General features: G+C 44.1%; 1 protein-coding gene across 2 annotated transcripts in view; it reads left to right on the forward strand.

The window, feature by feature from the left end:
* The window catches only part of WDFY4 (WDFY family member 4), an 856,906-nt gene that overhangs the window by 524,625 nt on the left and 316,217 nt on the right, over positions 1 to 16,064 (forward strand). For both annotated transcript variants that reach the window (XM_086921796.1, XM_086921797.1), the window contains 2 exons: positions 9,291 to 9,529; positions 10,622 to 10,740. In XM_086921796.1, coding sequence (XP_086777922.1) covers positions 9,291 to 9,529; positions 10,622 to 10,740 — 358 coding nt within the window. The remainder of the gene's footprint in view (positions 1 to 9,290; positions 9,530 to 10,621; positions 10,741 to 16,064) is intronic.

Genomic DNA, 16,064 nt, shown 5'->3' on the forward strand with positions numbered 1-16,064 from the left:
GATCTCCTCATCGCTTCTTCAAAAGCCCCCCGCCCACTCCTCAAACCCTGACCAAGCAGCCACCAACCTCACCCAATGGTTATCCAACAGCGCCGACATCCTAGCACCGCTGAAACAACGACAAATCAAACCAGGCAGCAAGAAGGCCTCCTGGTTCAACGACGACCTTAAGAAATCCAAGAAACTCTGTCGCTCCCTCGAGAAGGCCTGGAAAAAAGACCCAACCACCAGCAGCAAGGACGCCTTCAAAAACGCCACCCGCATACACCACCAACTAATCCGAAATGCCAAGAAAGCAGCCTTCAAGGACCGTCTAGATAACAACGCCCATAACAGCAAGGAATTATTCAACATCGTCAAGGAATTCACCAACCCCTCAGCCAACTCCAACGACATCACCCCCTCTCAAGCCCTCTGCGACTCCCTAGCCTCATTCTTCCACGATAAAATTGCAGACATCCACAACAGCTTCGACAACCAACCCGGAGACCAACCCACCCAATCCCCTGCAGGACACCCACCCCCCCTGAACACCCTCAAGGACTGGAAGCCAATCTCAACTGAGGACACCACCCGTCTGATGAATTCTATCCATTCAGGATCCCCCACAGACCCCTGCCCTCACCACATCTTCAACAAAGCAGACTCCGTTATTGCACCGCACCTCCGAGACGTCATCAACTGCTCCTTCAACTCCGCATCCTTCCCGGAAAGCTGGAAACATGCCGAACTCAGCGCCCTCCTGAAGAAACCCACAGCTGACCCCACCGAACTCAAAAACTATCGCCCCATCTCGCTCCTTCCATTTCCGGCCAAAGTCATCGAGAAAGCTGTCAACAACCAGCTCGCCGCATTCCTCGAAACCAACAAATCCCTCGACTCTTCACAGTCCGGCTTCCGAGCTAAGCACAGCACCGAAACCGCCCTCATCGCAGCAACAGACGACATTCGAACTCTACTGGACAATGGAGACACAGTCGCCCTCATCCTCCTCGACCTCTCCGCAGCATTCGACACAGTCTGCCATAGCACCCTTCTACAGCGCCTCAAAGACATCGGAATCCAAGGAAAAGCTCTGGAATGGATCACCTCGTTCCTCTCCGGAAGAACCCAGAGAGTCCGCCTTCCACCATTCAAGTCAGAGGCTACTGAAGTCACCTGCGGAGTACCTCAAGGATCCTCACTCAGTCCCACCCTCTTCAACGTTTACATGAGCCCCCTTGCGGCCATCGCACACCAACATAACCTCAACATCATCTCCTACGCCGACGACACTCAACTGATCCTATCACTCACCAGAGACCCTAACACGGCCAAAACCGAAGGGATGAAAGAAGTAGCCGAATGGATGAAGCACAGCAGACTGAAACTGAACTCAGACAAAACAGAAGTCCTCATCCTAGGTACCTCCCCCTCCGCCTGGGACGACTCTTGGTGGCCAGAGGCCCTTGGAAAAGCACCCATCCCGACGGACCACGCACGGAACCTGGGCGTCATCCTGGATTCCTCACTCTCGATGAACAGACAAGTCAATGCCGTTTCTTCATCTTGCTTCAACATTCTTCGCATGCTCAAAAAAACTTTCCGCTGGATCCCCACCGAAACCAGAAAAACAGTCACCCACGCTCTGGTCACGAGCCGACTGGACTACGGAAACACCCTATACGCCGGCACCACCGCAAAACTCCAGAAGAAACTACAACGTATCCAGAACGCCTCAGCCAGGCTCATATTAGACATCCCGCGTCAAGAACACATCTCTGATCACCTGAAAAACCTCCACTGGCTCCCCGTCAATAAGAGGATCACTTTCCGACTCCTAACCCACGCACACAAAGCACTCTACGAAATCGGACCCAAATGCCTCAACTCACGACTATCCTTCTACACCCCTTCACGCCAACTACGATCCTCCAACCAAGCCCTTGCCACTGTACCTCGCATCAACAAAACCACCATGGGAGGTAGATCCTTCTCCTACCTAGCAGCTAAAACTTGGAACTCACTTCCCCCTCACCTTCGTCTCACTCAGAACCACCTAGCATTCAGAAAGCAACTCAAAACATGGATTTTCGACAAACAACTCCCCACCCTTCTTTAAGCGCCTTGAGACCCTCAGGGTATGTAGCGCGCTATACAAATTTCTGACTTGACTTGACTTGACTTGAAGCCTGTGATTTCAATGTCAGGTGACGAATCGTTCCCTTAACATAGGTGGGCCTGCGTATCGATATTCCAGGTTTGGGAAACCAATATCCACGGATTGCATGTAGACTTTGTAACAGTTGCACTGCAGGTGGTGTATCCTAATTCCTATCAGTTGACTCCTATTTGAAAAAATGAAGCAAATACACTGTAGGGCTGCGCCTGAGATCCTAGCCTGTTTTCCAAGCTGGTGCAGGAATCTCTCATAGTTCACCTTGTTATATGTGTCAGGCTAGATCTGAGTCAGGGGAAGATTGGAGATGGTCTCTGTTGCCAGCTAACATGCACTTGATAACCCTTAATATTCTGAACCTTTGATCATGTAGGCTGTTGCTTGCCTCCAGTTTGTTTTGGGGCAGACAATTGGATTTATACACCATGATCTACCTGAGAAAAGGGAGGATGGATCTGAACTAGATGAGTTTTTGAGGCACAGGACATTCTTTCATAAGATATGAATTTGGTCAAAACTGAGCACACTGATGCTTTTGGTGAATTTACACTGGATTGTTTCTGTTACAGCAGGTCACTTGCATTTAGTCTGGAGTGTGTGTCACTGTATTTCCCTTGACCTTTTCACCCCTGACCATCTCTCCAAGTGATGAACTGGATGTCTATGTAGCACTTGTAGCATGCATGCTGTAATGGGCAATACATCTCAATGGTCCAGGTTGGCGAGGGTAATGCTCTTTACTATCTCACGTTTAAAACCTTCCTGCTACTCTCCCCAAGTGTTTATATTCCGTTCTGCTATCCACCAGACTATTTGTTCTTGCTAGTTTGAATTTTAAAGTTTGAAGTTTTTATTATTTTAGTACAGTTACTTAAAACCATTGCTATAAAAGTCAACATTAGCACATTTATCGTGTTAAAAAAGGACAAAGTTGAAAAACAACTCTCCAGGCTTAGTGACCATTACACTTATAAGGAAACAGTCTTGTAGTTGCCAAAGTAAACATATTACTGTGCTAGACCTAAAATAAAAAATAAATTATGACAAAGAATACTAAACCGGGGGACAGAAAAAGTCTGTAATAGGTTTTTGAGGGGGAGGGGGTGGGAACACAGAAATCAAAGAAGGTTAAAAAAGATTGTCCAAAAGTCTCACAAATTTTCCAGACCTTGCAAGTACTTGAGTGTCTGTGGACGTGAAGCACAGGGCCGATGCCTCCCAGCATTTCCTGATGCCCCATTTTAAATACAAAGGTTTTAAGAGAGACCTTCTAGGGGCAGCCAGGGCGGGGCAGCAGCACAAGAGATGTAGCCATGATTCAGAGTGGCAGTTGCACAGTCTGCAAGCCCCCCCTCACTTGTTGGGGCCCATCTGTTAAAGGCCCTCGAACGCAGGCCTAGAAGTCGCATAAGCATTATGTTCTTTCGTGCCGGTGCATTTAAATTTTCCTGGAGATAAGATTGCGGTTTCCCGGGAAGGTACGAGGAGTTCATGGGAAGCAAAATGGTAGATGTTTTTACAGCCTGAAGGTCCATACGATGGGAGATTAGTTTGACCTGCTTGTTGATAAGTTTTTTCCAGACTGAGTATGGAATGGTGTCTGAGAAAAGAGATAAGTTGTCAATCTCTAGCACTGTTATGGCCTTTACAATCTAAGTGTTCCAATGGTTACCGGGACTAGAAAGAGTTTCTTTTAGCAGGGATTTTAAGTTATTGTCTCCAGCTTTTAGTGTCCTTATAAAATATTTCAGGGTGTCTGCCTCACAATAGATTGATTGTCTTTGTAAGCCCAGCTCCAAACGTAGTCTTGCCCGCTGGATGAAACTTGGGAGATGGAAGATTTTTTTAAAGGTGGAAATTTGAGCGAGATCAAGACTAACAGAGCATGCGCCGGGGAAGGCCTGATGCCCGTAGGTTAGGGCAGGAAGTAGAGTAGCTTTAGTCACCTTCAGAATAGATTCTGCGGAGGGGCTGCTCAGGGACAGGTTCAATCGTGTCAGGGAGAATGTAATTGCTCCTGCTCTCTTTTTCAAGGCGGCTAGATGAGCTACTGGTCTAGACGTCTCGTTGAACCAGACTCCCAGGTAATTATATTTTAGGGTTGTATTAATCCTGGCAGGCCCAATGTTCCACTTTAAACTTTTCTTATTCTTGCATCCGCCAAATATCAAAACCTTGGTCTTTTCCTGGTTGATTTTGAGGGTGTTGACAGTGTTGTATGTGTGGAGCATACTTAAGGCTCTTTGGAGACCCGATTTTGCTTGGTCCATTATTACAATGTCATCAGCGTATTGTAATATATGCAGAGTACTTTTTGCAGGCCCCAATTTTGGCGAAAGACGATTACTATTCTCCAGGAATGTTCCAAGGTCAGCTGTATAAAGATTGAACAAGAGAGGGGCAAGAACGCAGCCTTGCTTTAGCCCGTCTTCAATGGCGATTTTTGAAGAGACTGTCTTTGGGCCGGTTTTAATTCGCACCCATGTGTTCTTATGCAAGGAGATGAGTGCTCCTAGAAGGCTCTGCGGAATCACCCACTTGTTCAGCTTCCTCCATAGGATGTTACGAGACACTTTATCAAAGGCCGCACTGTAGTCTATAAAGCAGCAGTAAAGTGGGAGATGGTTTTTTTGTGCTGCTTGTTGACTCAGAATGCCTAAAGTTGTAATGTTGTCTATTGTGGAGGCCGATGCCCGAAACCCTGTTTGATAATAGGGTATGATGTTATTTTCTGCAACCCATTTTTCAAGCGACCTTAGAAGACACCGGGCGTATGCCTTTGCCTCAAGATCTAGTAGGGTGATGAGTCGATAATTGGCCGGTAGCATGGGGTCTCCTTTCTTAAATATGGCGCACAGAGTCGAGCCTAACCATGAGTCCAGTAGCTGACATGACTTAAACACGTTGTTATATAGGGGAGTCAAACATTCCGCCCACTCTTCCAGGGCACATTTGAATACCCCAGCAGGAAGGCCGTTGGGCCCTGGGGCGCCGTCGTTCTTCATGGCTCGCAGATATTTGGAGACCTCAGCTACAGTGGTCAGTTCATGAATTTCTGTTTGGATGGAATCAACACGGTCTCTTAATTCAATCACCACGGGGTCCGAGGCGTCACTGCAATATAGCTGAGTCACGTGCAGGGCCCAATCTTCTTCACGAACCGCATTTTCTCTCATCTTGTTCGTGGAACGAAGCTCATTCATATAACTCCAAAACTGGGACTAATTGTTGCCTTTTAGCAAGGTGAATATTTTTAGCTACTCATTCTGATCTTTTAGTCGCTTGGCCGCCCATGACAATTTCTTGAAGGCCTTTCGCAGAGAGGCTACATTATTGGCAGTATGTACAGTTCCGATCAATTTGTGCTGGCGCACCGCCCTCCTCAGGGTCTTTCTTTGGGAGGCAAATGCTGGATCATAAGTTTGCTTCGGGTGTAGCCCGGGTAATCTATGATGAGCCACAGGGCCCGCTAGGAGATCTTGTAATTTAACAATGGCATTGTCCCACCGGTGATGTAAATCTGTGGGAGCATTGTTCCTGAAATTAGAGGTTTCACCCTTAAGCCAAGTTCCCACCTTGACAGAACCCGGTGAGTCCCATTTGATTCTTCTAGACAGGGTATGGAGTGTGGCCCGCGTTGAATACCCCACTTCTGTTATTTCAACAGCGACTGGCATTTGCAAGTGCATTGTTGCCGTTAGGGGATTTTTGGTCGCTCTCCGAGCGATAGGGAATTTCCATCCTGGCCAGTTTATTTCCCAGAAGCGGCGATAGAAAAATGTAATCAATAGTTGAGATATTCCTAAACGTTGGCAAAAAATGAGCACCCGGGTGCTGTTCCAGGATAATTTGCTGAGCAGAGCGGAGATTGTGAATTGTTAGAAAGGTGGTCATCGCTTCTTGCTCTTTGGTTTTCATAGCTGTTAGGGCGTTAATAGCAAGGTCTTTGATGTTAAAGACCCCTAATAACAGTACCTCCGTAGACGCAAATTCCAGTAAAAGATCTTCCAGGTGTTTTATCAGAACATCTGTTACAATTGATTTTGTGGTTTTCGTTGTATTATGGTAACAGTTAATTAGGAGCATGAAAAGGCCCTGCTTGAGGATGAGAGGCCGGTAATAAGTGCAGTCTGCACTGTCGTCATGTTCCGAAGAATAGGTCTGGTCGTTATCTTACACCTGTGCTTTATGAAAATAGAGAGGCCGCCAGAGGGTCTTCCGTGTGAGTTGGCCTGGGCGGCTGGTTGAAAACGTTCGTAATAGCCAAGCAGAGGCGATGGGGATAAAGACCAAGTCTCTTGCAAACAAATGATGTCGCTTTTATTCAAAAATTCCACGGCTGATTTTGAGGCAAAAGTTGACTTAAGCCCGCCCACATTCCAGGACATAACTGTTAGTTTAAAGTCTGACCGGTTGGCTTCCTTGTTAGGAAGGGTGCTGCTGGACAGAGATGGTTGGAGGCTCTGGGGCAGGATGCCTCTGGCGGTTGTCATTAGCGTAGGAGACAGGGCAATTGAGTTTGCAACTTATTAGGCGTTGATTGTTATAGCATGCAATGTTTATAAGATTGTCCGCTTTCGACGCTTTTGGAAGCCAGGCATGGGTTGCACCCCGAGACCCCTTTAGTACGCTAGTAAGTTGCTTCATTGGGGCCTGCGGGAGAAGAACGTGGGGATATTTTTGTTGCGTAGGGACCCACATTTCGATGCCCCAATTTTCAAATAGACTGGCTTCCCTGAGAATTGCATTTCTGATGGATTCCTGGGACCATGTTGTAATGGTGGCCTCTGAGCCCCCTTTCCCTGGTATTGAAGAGAACTTTACCGATGTGAGGTCTGAGGAAGTGACTCCAGACAGTGTTGAAACACAGTTGAATAAACGGATAAGGTTACTTCTGTTAAGAATGTCATATGGGCCCTTATGGTCGTAGTGAGGAAAAAAGACGAGTTCTGCTCCATTTTCCGAGGAGCTGGTGATTCTTTCTGACTCCTTGCAATTTCAGTTAGAAGTGCTGGTGCCTTCAGATGTTGGGGACGAGCTTCAGGTGGATGATTGTTCAGTATAAATCAGTAGTCAAGTCAAAACAATCTTCATTTGGTTAATTTCCATAAAGGATTTTCATTAAATCACACATTATCAATTTACATGCATTAATAAGTAGTCTAAAAGACATATATATTACATCAGATATAAAATGTACATACAGGCCAAAGCCAGGGTCAGCGTATTAATGGTGAGGGTCGTAGGTTCCAGTGCGTTACATGATACCACTCCTTGATCACCTTCTAAACCTCTTGTTTTCATTCATCTTGGCCAAGTACTCTATAAGAGGCCCCCAGATATATCAGGGACAAGATATGCTGGGTTGGAGCGTAGCATTGGCCTCTGGACCTTCATCGCACATCACCACAACCCCAACCCAGTGTGGTTCTTTAGAAGTTGGACTATGCGTCCGTAACAGAGGTACTCTTCATTTAGCTGGGAGTAATGGAATAGCAGCCAGTGTTCTGACTCTCTTTGGGATGTCTGGCACACAGCCGATTTGGGCCACCAGTGGCATTATTAACTTACCTACATCCCACCATTGTCAAGGTTGAGAAAATGGTTCTCCAGTAGGCATGTACCTCTGGGTATCTCCAGGCTAAATGTTTACAATCCACCATTGGGGTCAGACACAGTAAATTGGGATTTGGTTTTGTAACAAATTGAAATGTAAGGGTTTGTGTCTAATGGATAATTTATTTTTTATCTCCTTGCATGGCATGTTTTCTAAGCTTTATTCTTAAAAATGTGTAGAACTTTTTAGGTGGAACAATAGCCTAGCAAGTTGAATGCTGACTGCAAAAACCTGTGTAAAAGGCATGCAGTCACAGTTGTAAACCTTCATGATCAGGCTCAGCAGCTCTCTCATTATACCACTGTACTTAAGAGGTCCACAGAAGGTAATTTGGTTTTTGGAGTGGGCTTTATACATGCAAAACATATTTAGTGTGTATAAAAACCAAACGATTGCAATTTTCAGAATATTTTGTGTGTTAATCTATGCTACACAAATCAATGATAAAACTAAGCTTGAGGTCACCAGAACAGACACACATGTTCCCCAGAACACACTCAATTGTTAGTAGCAGAGCCCACAGAATTATGCATACTGTGTGACCTGAGCGTGCACGTATCATGTGTGTATGAATGAATGAATTTATTTATTGTTTCAATTAATTAAAATTGTTACAAAAAGACTGGGCGAGGTGCCTCCATCTGCGCGCCTTCTTCGATCATGAGTAAAACTTAATTATATCATTTCATTTAGCAAGTCTAATAATCACAATGCACGACATTAAGAGACAAATAAAATAAGATGTATATACACTAATTTAAAGCTGTGGTAAAGATGTATCCTGTGTGCACACCAGTTTTAAGAGGGATGAGAGCCTGCTCACATGTTATTATGGTACTGTAACTGGGCATTTGATGCTATGATCGCGCCTAAGCAAAGGATGGGAGTGCTAGGGCATTTGAGGCGGTGCTGCTTGCCTATGGCTGCCTTGCCCTTCGTCTATCACGTTTACACCTCTGCAATACCATGGAAGCACCTAGTTAATACTTGGAATCAAAACAAGAGTTTTATCTGCTTCACTTTTCTTTCCTACATTTTACTACTATTGCTTTTATTGTGTGTGGATTTTCGAAGTTCATTGTTGGCACATTCTGTAATATCAAGAGTCTCAAATGTCACATGACATCACTTCCTTTGATGTAATTAGGGTTTAAGGCCATTTCAAGTCGCTTCCTGTGAAGTCATGAGAGGTGGGGTCAAGGGGAATGATGTCACTTCTGCTACCCACAGGCATTTTCTTGAATCAACGCCCATGGTAAAAAAAGGCTTACTTTCGAGTAAACCAACTGTAAAACATTTCAGCATTTTCTATCTTAGATGGTGATTTTCCATTTAAAGCCTTCATTAACAATATGAGTTTAAAAAGTATATAGATAGACTTTACCACCGAGGGATGCCATTTGCCCCAGAATCTTGTGTTTTATTTTGTATCTTGTCACAGAAACAATGGGAGCTGTGCTCTGTACCCAAGGAGGTAGCCAGAGCTGTGTGTCTCACATATCCGTCCTGTTGCAGGTCGTCGATGCCCCTGTCACCCAGAGGGAACAGCTCTTTAGCAGCCTGTACAGCAGCCTGAACCGTACTCTCCTGTACTGTCTGTCTGGTTCCCGCCAGACCCTCATGGACTTGCTGAATCTCCTGCACATCCTGAAAGTGCTGGTCGAGCGCTGGGACATCATCTTCGCCACCTACAACTCGAACATGAGCTTCATCACCTGTTTCATCCACTGCCTGTTCCAGATTCGCTCAGGGAGGTAGGCAGAGACTGCAACTTTCACACTGTCAATCCTTTATGTGTGGGTTGGGTAAGTCCTACTACTTGCCTTGTGGCTACTTCAAAGCACTTGTTTGTACTTTTGAGCCTATAGTAGGCCTTCCTAAGTTACTTCCCCTGTAGTTGTGAATCCACGGTCAAAGGCAGCCTGAACAGCACCATTCCCAAGAGGCTCCTGAACTGTAGGTTTTTGTTTCATGTTTTGTGTCAGACTAAGGATCCTGAATCCAGGAAAAGGCCTCTATGTTTTACATGCTTGAAAGTTTGATGCATATTGTAGAATAGATCCAGCAGGCATGGTGTAGATTCCTGGTTTGCATCTAGCATGGTAGCTGTTTTTGCATGTGTCAAGATCATTTGCTTCAGTGGGATTTATGTGTAATTCAGAATAGTGTTAATGTTACGTTAGGTGTTATTTTGTTAATAGTAATGCTCAAACCAAAGGAGACCTCCTTGCACTAAAAACAGGCCCCACATACAATGAAAGTATATCATCATGTCTACTTTGAAACAAGCAGGGAAGAGGGTCGCTCACCTGTTTAACGTGCAGTAGAAGAGCATTCCACAACCAAGCAGGGACCACAGAAAAAGGTTTAAAGCTGGTCATTGATTAGAAGTGTTATTATGTATTCTTAATGTATTTTGACCTTATGGCCGTTTGTAGTATTGTTCAACTTGTGTACGCTGATTGTACAACTGTATATTTCTATATACTAATCTTTTCTAGTTGTTTGTGTTTATATGATTATTTTTTAATGACGGAATAAAGCTGTATTTTTATAATTATTATTATTACTAGTTCACTTCATTGGTTGATGTGACTATCAGTTTGTGTATTTGTCATTTACAGTATGTGTCGTAGATCACAGCATAGGTTTCTGTAAGCTGTAGTGTGCATTCATATCCAATTGCAGGGGTTGATATCAGCAGCCATGTTTATTAACAGGTTATTGCATAGTGTGATGTAATTTGCCATGTGTTCATAGATCAGTGCATTGGGTGATGTTAGTTGAGTACACCTCATTTAACCTGGTACCCTGATTGCTATCTAATAGTTTCTATGTCACTTCAGTTATCCAGAAGGGTTTGGCATTGATGCAGCATCTCATCCATCATTCTGGCACCTGATCTTCCAGGGCAAGGCTGAAGAGATGAAAGGTGGGGAAGAAGAAGCATTGTCGGAGTATGATGGTAAGGAATCTTCCAGGGTAGAGGTCACAATCAGAACATATGCCCACACAATCTCCCAAAGGCCTGGCGAGGCAGATCAGTGGATGGTTCTAAAGTAGGGGACACAGCTACATTATACACATAGGGTTGTACACACTGGGCAGTCCTCTAGCTCACAATTGAGTATCATACACACTTGTTACCAAAAGGATAATCACTAACTTGCACTAATACAGGTTGTGACATCTTTTTCTGGGGTCCGATCGCAGTTCGGGAGTACTGGGACTCAATTGTGTCCTTTGAAGTCATTTATAACTGATCTCTGGGTCACATTACCATTGAAACCACATTTATTGACTTAGAGGCTGATGAGATTTTGGCAGAGAGGGTATTCCTTCGCAACTTTGGGTTCATGCACCCGCTTTAGAAGTGGGCGGACTGGCAGTAGTCAATGACGGAGAGTACTCCGGCTCTGTCGCCTGACATGTTCCTCTGACCTCCTGACAGAGTATGGGCTGTTGGAGATTAGCCACTGACCGCCAGGGCCGGACTGAGACCAGCAACCAGCCCTGGCAGGTTGCTTCTCCACCGGCCCTGGTAACAGGAGGGGAGGAGGATGTTACCTGCAAAGCACTGCTACCGCTTTTCTTACAGAGGTCCGATTTTGAAGCGCTGCTACAAAACCGGCACTCTGTAAGAAAAGCGGCCCCCTGCGGCCACAAAACCAGCCCCCACCCCTCCAGCCTACCGGGGAAATGCCCGGTGCCTGCAAATGCCAGTCCGGCCCTGCTGACCGCCTGCCCAATTATTTAGAGTGGGTAATAAGATGGCTTTTTTTCTATGCATAATGACCCCCTCCACACCAGGGTAGATGACTTTCCTGAGGTGGGGGTCCTTCGGCTTTAATTTCTCAAAAGTAAAACTTGTGCTTTCAGAGTTTGTTTTCAAAAAATTAAAACAGTGTAAACATTTGATGGGCAGCTATCCTCTTTGATGGAGCTATCTGTCAATCTTTTACAACAATGGCAGGGACCACTATAATGGTGGTTCCTGTCAGTATTAAGAGCTGTCCATGGGGGAGGAGGACAACTCTAGATTTGGTGATCAGAGATCCCTCAGGATGGTGTGAGCAATATCCTCTGCCATATTTATTAGTGGAGAAGTGTGGCTCAATGGTTAGAGCTCTAAACTGTTGTGCCCTGAGCACTCCTATTTTTCTCAGTTAGTTTAACAAAACCTAAACCGTTTTATTTTGATCTGTGTGCTGCAACTAATAGAGTATACCCTAGTACTCCGCTACTGTCATGAAAAATATGGCTGGTCAACAAACTGTTAACACAGACTTAGCTGCGCACAACACTATTTGAAATTTATTGATCAAACTTCACTTTATACATTGTATTCATATTTTTAATTCATATGTAACTTGACATTCATTCAAATCTTTTCAAAGGCATTCTATACCCATTAACTAACACAACATTTACTAAACAATATACAACATTATATACAATAAAGAACATTAGATTCTCTTGTGTGTATCATAGTTCGCCCAATGCATTTCGGGACAAAAGTAGGTTCCCTTCGTCAGGGGAAATGATATACACGAGTCAATAAGTCTTCTCTTCTCTTTCGAGCCTCCTAGGTCCAACACTACTCTGCAGTTATTCCAGGATAATGCAAAGCATGGACACACTCCCGTTTGAACGTGCGATCTATTTTCAATGCCGCTTTTCAAAAAAGACGTAGCTCATCAAACATCCACCGGGTAAACTTCCAATATTCAAAGAGGCTCGAAAGAGAAGAGAAGACTTATTGACTCGTGTATATCATTTCCCCTGACGAAGGGACCCTACTTTTGTCCCGAAATGCATTGGGCGAACTATGATACACACAAGAGAATCTAATGTTCTTTATTGTATATAATGTTGTATATTGTTTAGTAAATGTTGTGTTAGTTAATGGGTATAGAATGCCTTTGAAAAGATTTGAATGAATGTCAAGTTACATATGAATTAAAAATATGAATACAATGTATAAAGTGAAGTTTGATCAATAAATTTCAAATAGTGTTGTGCGCAGCTAAGTCTGTGTTAACAGTTTGTTGACCAGCCATATTTTTCAATGGTTAGAGCGGCAGACCCTGATGCAGAGGTCTAGCCCGGGACCAGGGTTCAATTCCCCGCCTCGGCGGGTCTTGGGCTCAAAATTCCACGGACCTGGTAATTCTCGCCTTGGTGCCTATTCCAGTCATGGAGTCCCACTCTGCAACTCCGGGCAATAGCTTGCTTAATCTCCACAACGGCCCCCACAACGGCCCCCACAACGCTAAGGATGCCTGGCCTCCACCTTGGGGGTGCCCAGGAGTGGACTCCCCACAGGGAAAGCCAGGATGGGTTCCACAGCGGTATTCGTACATGCGCCTTGAGACCCTTGCGGGTGAGTAGTGCGCTATACAAGTATCAATTTACAATTTTTACTCTCCATTCGCCAAACTTTAAATCAGCCCCTAAGTATTGCCATTTTAGTGCTTAACTCTATCGACAAATAGGGTAATAGTAGTTCAGTGCTTATGCATTGAGGTGACCCAACTTAGACACAATAATGCCAGTCAATACAGCTACCTTCCAGTCAGTGCTTTACTTATAAAAGAAAGTACTTTTGAGCTATATAAAAAGAAATTACACATTACATTAGATAGTTAAAGGACATTCATTGCATCTTTCCAACTCAAGATGCAACTGCAAACAGTAGTAGTAGTATCGTTATACGACTTTTGCAGAAAAAAGCATAAAAACACACCAGAATACAAATACATTTAAAAAGGTTTTCCCAACTCCATATCCTCAAGATAAAATAATGCTATAAAAGCACAAAAATGCCTGGGACATGTAACTTAGTCACAATTCACAGTATCATCTCCAGATGGCAGTTTAATTTTGGGATAGTCCAAATTCATGTCATAACTATACTGGAGAACCATATATATTTTGGTGTTTAGTAACGTGTCAGTGCACAACTCTGTCAGAGTATTTACAATTTAATAATATTGATGTAACAATAAATACAGTTCCACCAGCAATTAAGAACTTGCCTACTGTGCAAGAAATAATAACAATATTTAGGAACTTAGATACTACCATTCAAAACCAAATAAAAGGATTCAGTTCATTCTTCACAGTAAAAACGACACTCTTAGTAAGCTATAACCAATTTCATATATAGATATATTAGTATGTTGGTGCGCTTAACAAGGTATAGTTAACATGAATTTACCATCAATTTCCTACAAAGATTTCCCTGGATAAGTTGGTAAATTACTATTATTGGTTGAAATCTCATGGGAATCCCCATTCTTACAATTTTTTTTTTTTTTTAATTATGTAGACTGCAAACAGTATTATAGCATATAAGCACTAAACACTTTAGACACCATTAATATGGAGGCCTATTCTCAGTGTTATTTAAAAGGCAGTAATTGTGAAACTCTCTCACAACTCTGTGGTGTAACTGAATGAAAACCTATGATTCTTGAAAAAAGGATTGCATATCCAAGTATTCAAACCTATTCACAGTCTCTCAAAGATACACTTCTAAAGGTGAGAGTTCTTGTTTGGTATGTCTCAAAGAGAAATATTGTAGCTATGCTTGACTTGCTGTGACTTAGGGTCTGATTAAGAGTTTGGTGGACGGGTTACTCAATGTAAACTCAAAGCAAATGTTACAAGTATCCTGTCCGTCTTATTACAAGTGGCATAGGACATAATAACCTTGTAATGAAGCGGACAGGATATTCATGACGTATGTGACTGGGTAAGTTGTCGTCCAAACTTTAAATCAGTCCCTTAGTTTCAGGTACTGGAGGAGGAATATCAATGAGGTTTCCAGGCACTTGCTGTGGACCTGTCCAGGCCCTCCGGACTGCCTTGGTGTTTAGTGCCCACCAGATCTTCAAAAACAACAACGCTGTCTGCCACGGGTACAGAATGTGCTACAGTATCTAGTGCCTAATATTCAATGTCTGGTGTAGGGCACAATTTATTGGAATCCTACCAGTAAAATCTCAATTGAGCGTAACATAGGGGGAAATAGATGACACAAACTGTTGGGAGACCACTATACACAAACCCATCAGTTGTGGTAAAGAAATTGTGGTGCTGAGGCACCACAGAGATAATGGTCCACTTGGTACAGGATAAGCAAGGACAAAGGTAGAGACTATGAAAATCCTGGGACGGGCCAGGACTAAGGTCTGTAAGAAAGAGGACACTCCCAGGGGTTCCTGAGGGCTTCTCCTGGATTGCTTGCATTATTACACTGGACACCACAAGGAGGCCCATTTCAACCACTGCAGGATTGGGAATCCGAACCCACTTAACCTTTGATTGACAGATGGCAATGGAGGGAATGCCTGTCCCTTCAGAGTAGTGCTCACCCTTCTCTTAGAACTGACTGACCAATGTAGAACTGCTGTTCACATGAAAGCCTTCTGCATTTTGGCTTCAAAGTTCGTGTTTGAATATTTGCTCCTACCACCAAGATTTGCACCTGCTCCTTGGGGTCTCTTGTCCTGGGCTTCCATGCACACAGCAGTGACCCTCCTAATCATTGTGCCTTAGTATCCTTCGCTCTCAGCGATGGTTGCCATTCATTTTCAGGGTAGTTGATTTGGTGGTGGAGTCATTATATAGTCCTTCCATGTGACACTCCTTCTGTCTGTATCAACGAACACCTTTTCTGAGGTCTAATGAGCATTGCCATTGGGCGCCTTAACATGGCATTTGAGTCGTCTTAAAGTGTCAGTACTTCTCACCAAAACAAAGCTACTAGGTTCTCACATTTGATGTCATGCTTCATGCCAGCAGCCGGGCTTCTTACCCATTTAAACTATGAAAGTCTTTTTTTATCATTTCGGCCCAAACATCTTAAATCATGGACTTCAAAATGGTTTCCAAGCGCCAGCTATCCCAAGGGAAACTTTGGAGGGAACCAACCACTAGATGATTTGATTAGTCTTCAACCCTTATACCCTACACCCCTATACCTAGTTCAGATTATTGCGATGTACATCAGGAATTCTATGAACATCCAGCAGATTTTTTACTGACCTCGCCCTGCCCAGGCATAGTTCATCATCTTTCAGGTTCTACTAAACAATCTTGTGCACAACCTGCCAGGCAAAGTGGGTGAGATGGGCCACCTATGTGCTGCGAGGCCATGGCGGAATCCCTCCTCAACGAACTCATTCCGGTCATTACATTCATTGCACCACAGGGTTTCAGTCAGCCGTTCTACTCGTACACATTACACTCCTTGTTCAATGCATCAAAACAGATCAGGTGGGT

The sequence above is a fragment of the Lissotriton vulgaris genome, chromosome 5, assembly GCF_964263255.1.
Source record: "Lissotriton vulgaris chromosome 5, aLisVul1.2, whole genome shotgun sequence".
Lineage (NCBI taxonomy): Eukaryota > Metazoa > Chordata > Amphibia > Caudata > Salamandridae > Lissotriton > Lissotriton vulgaris.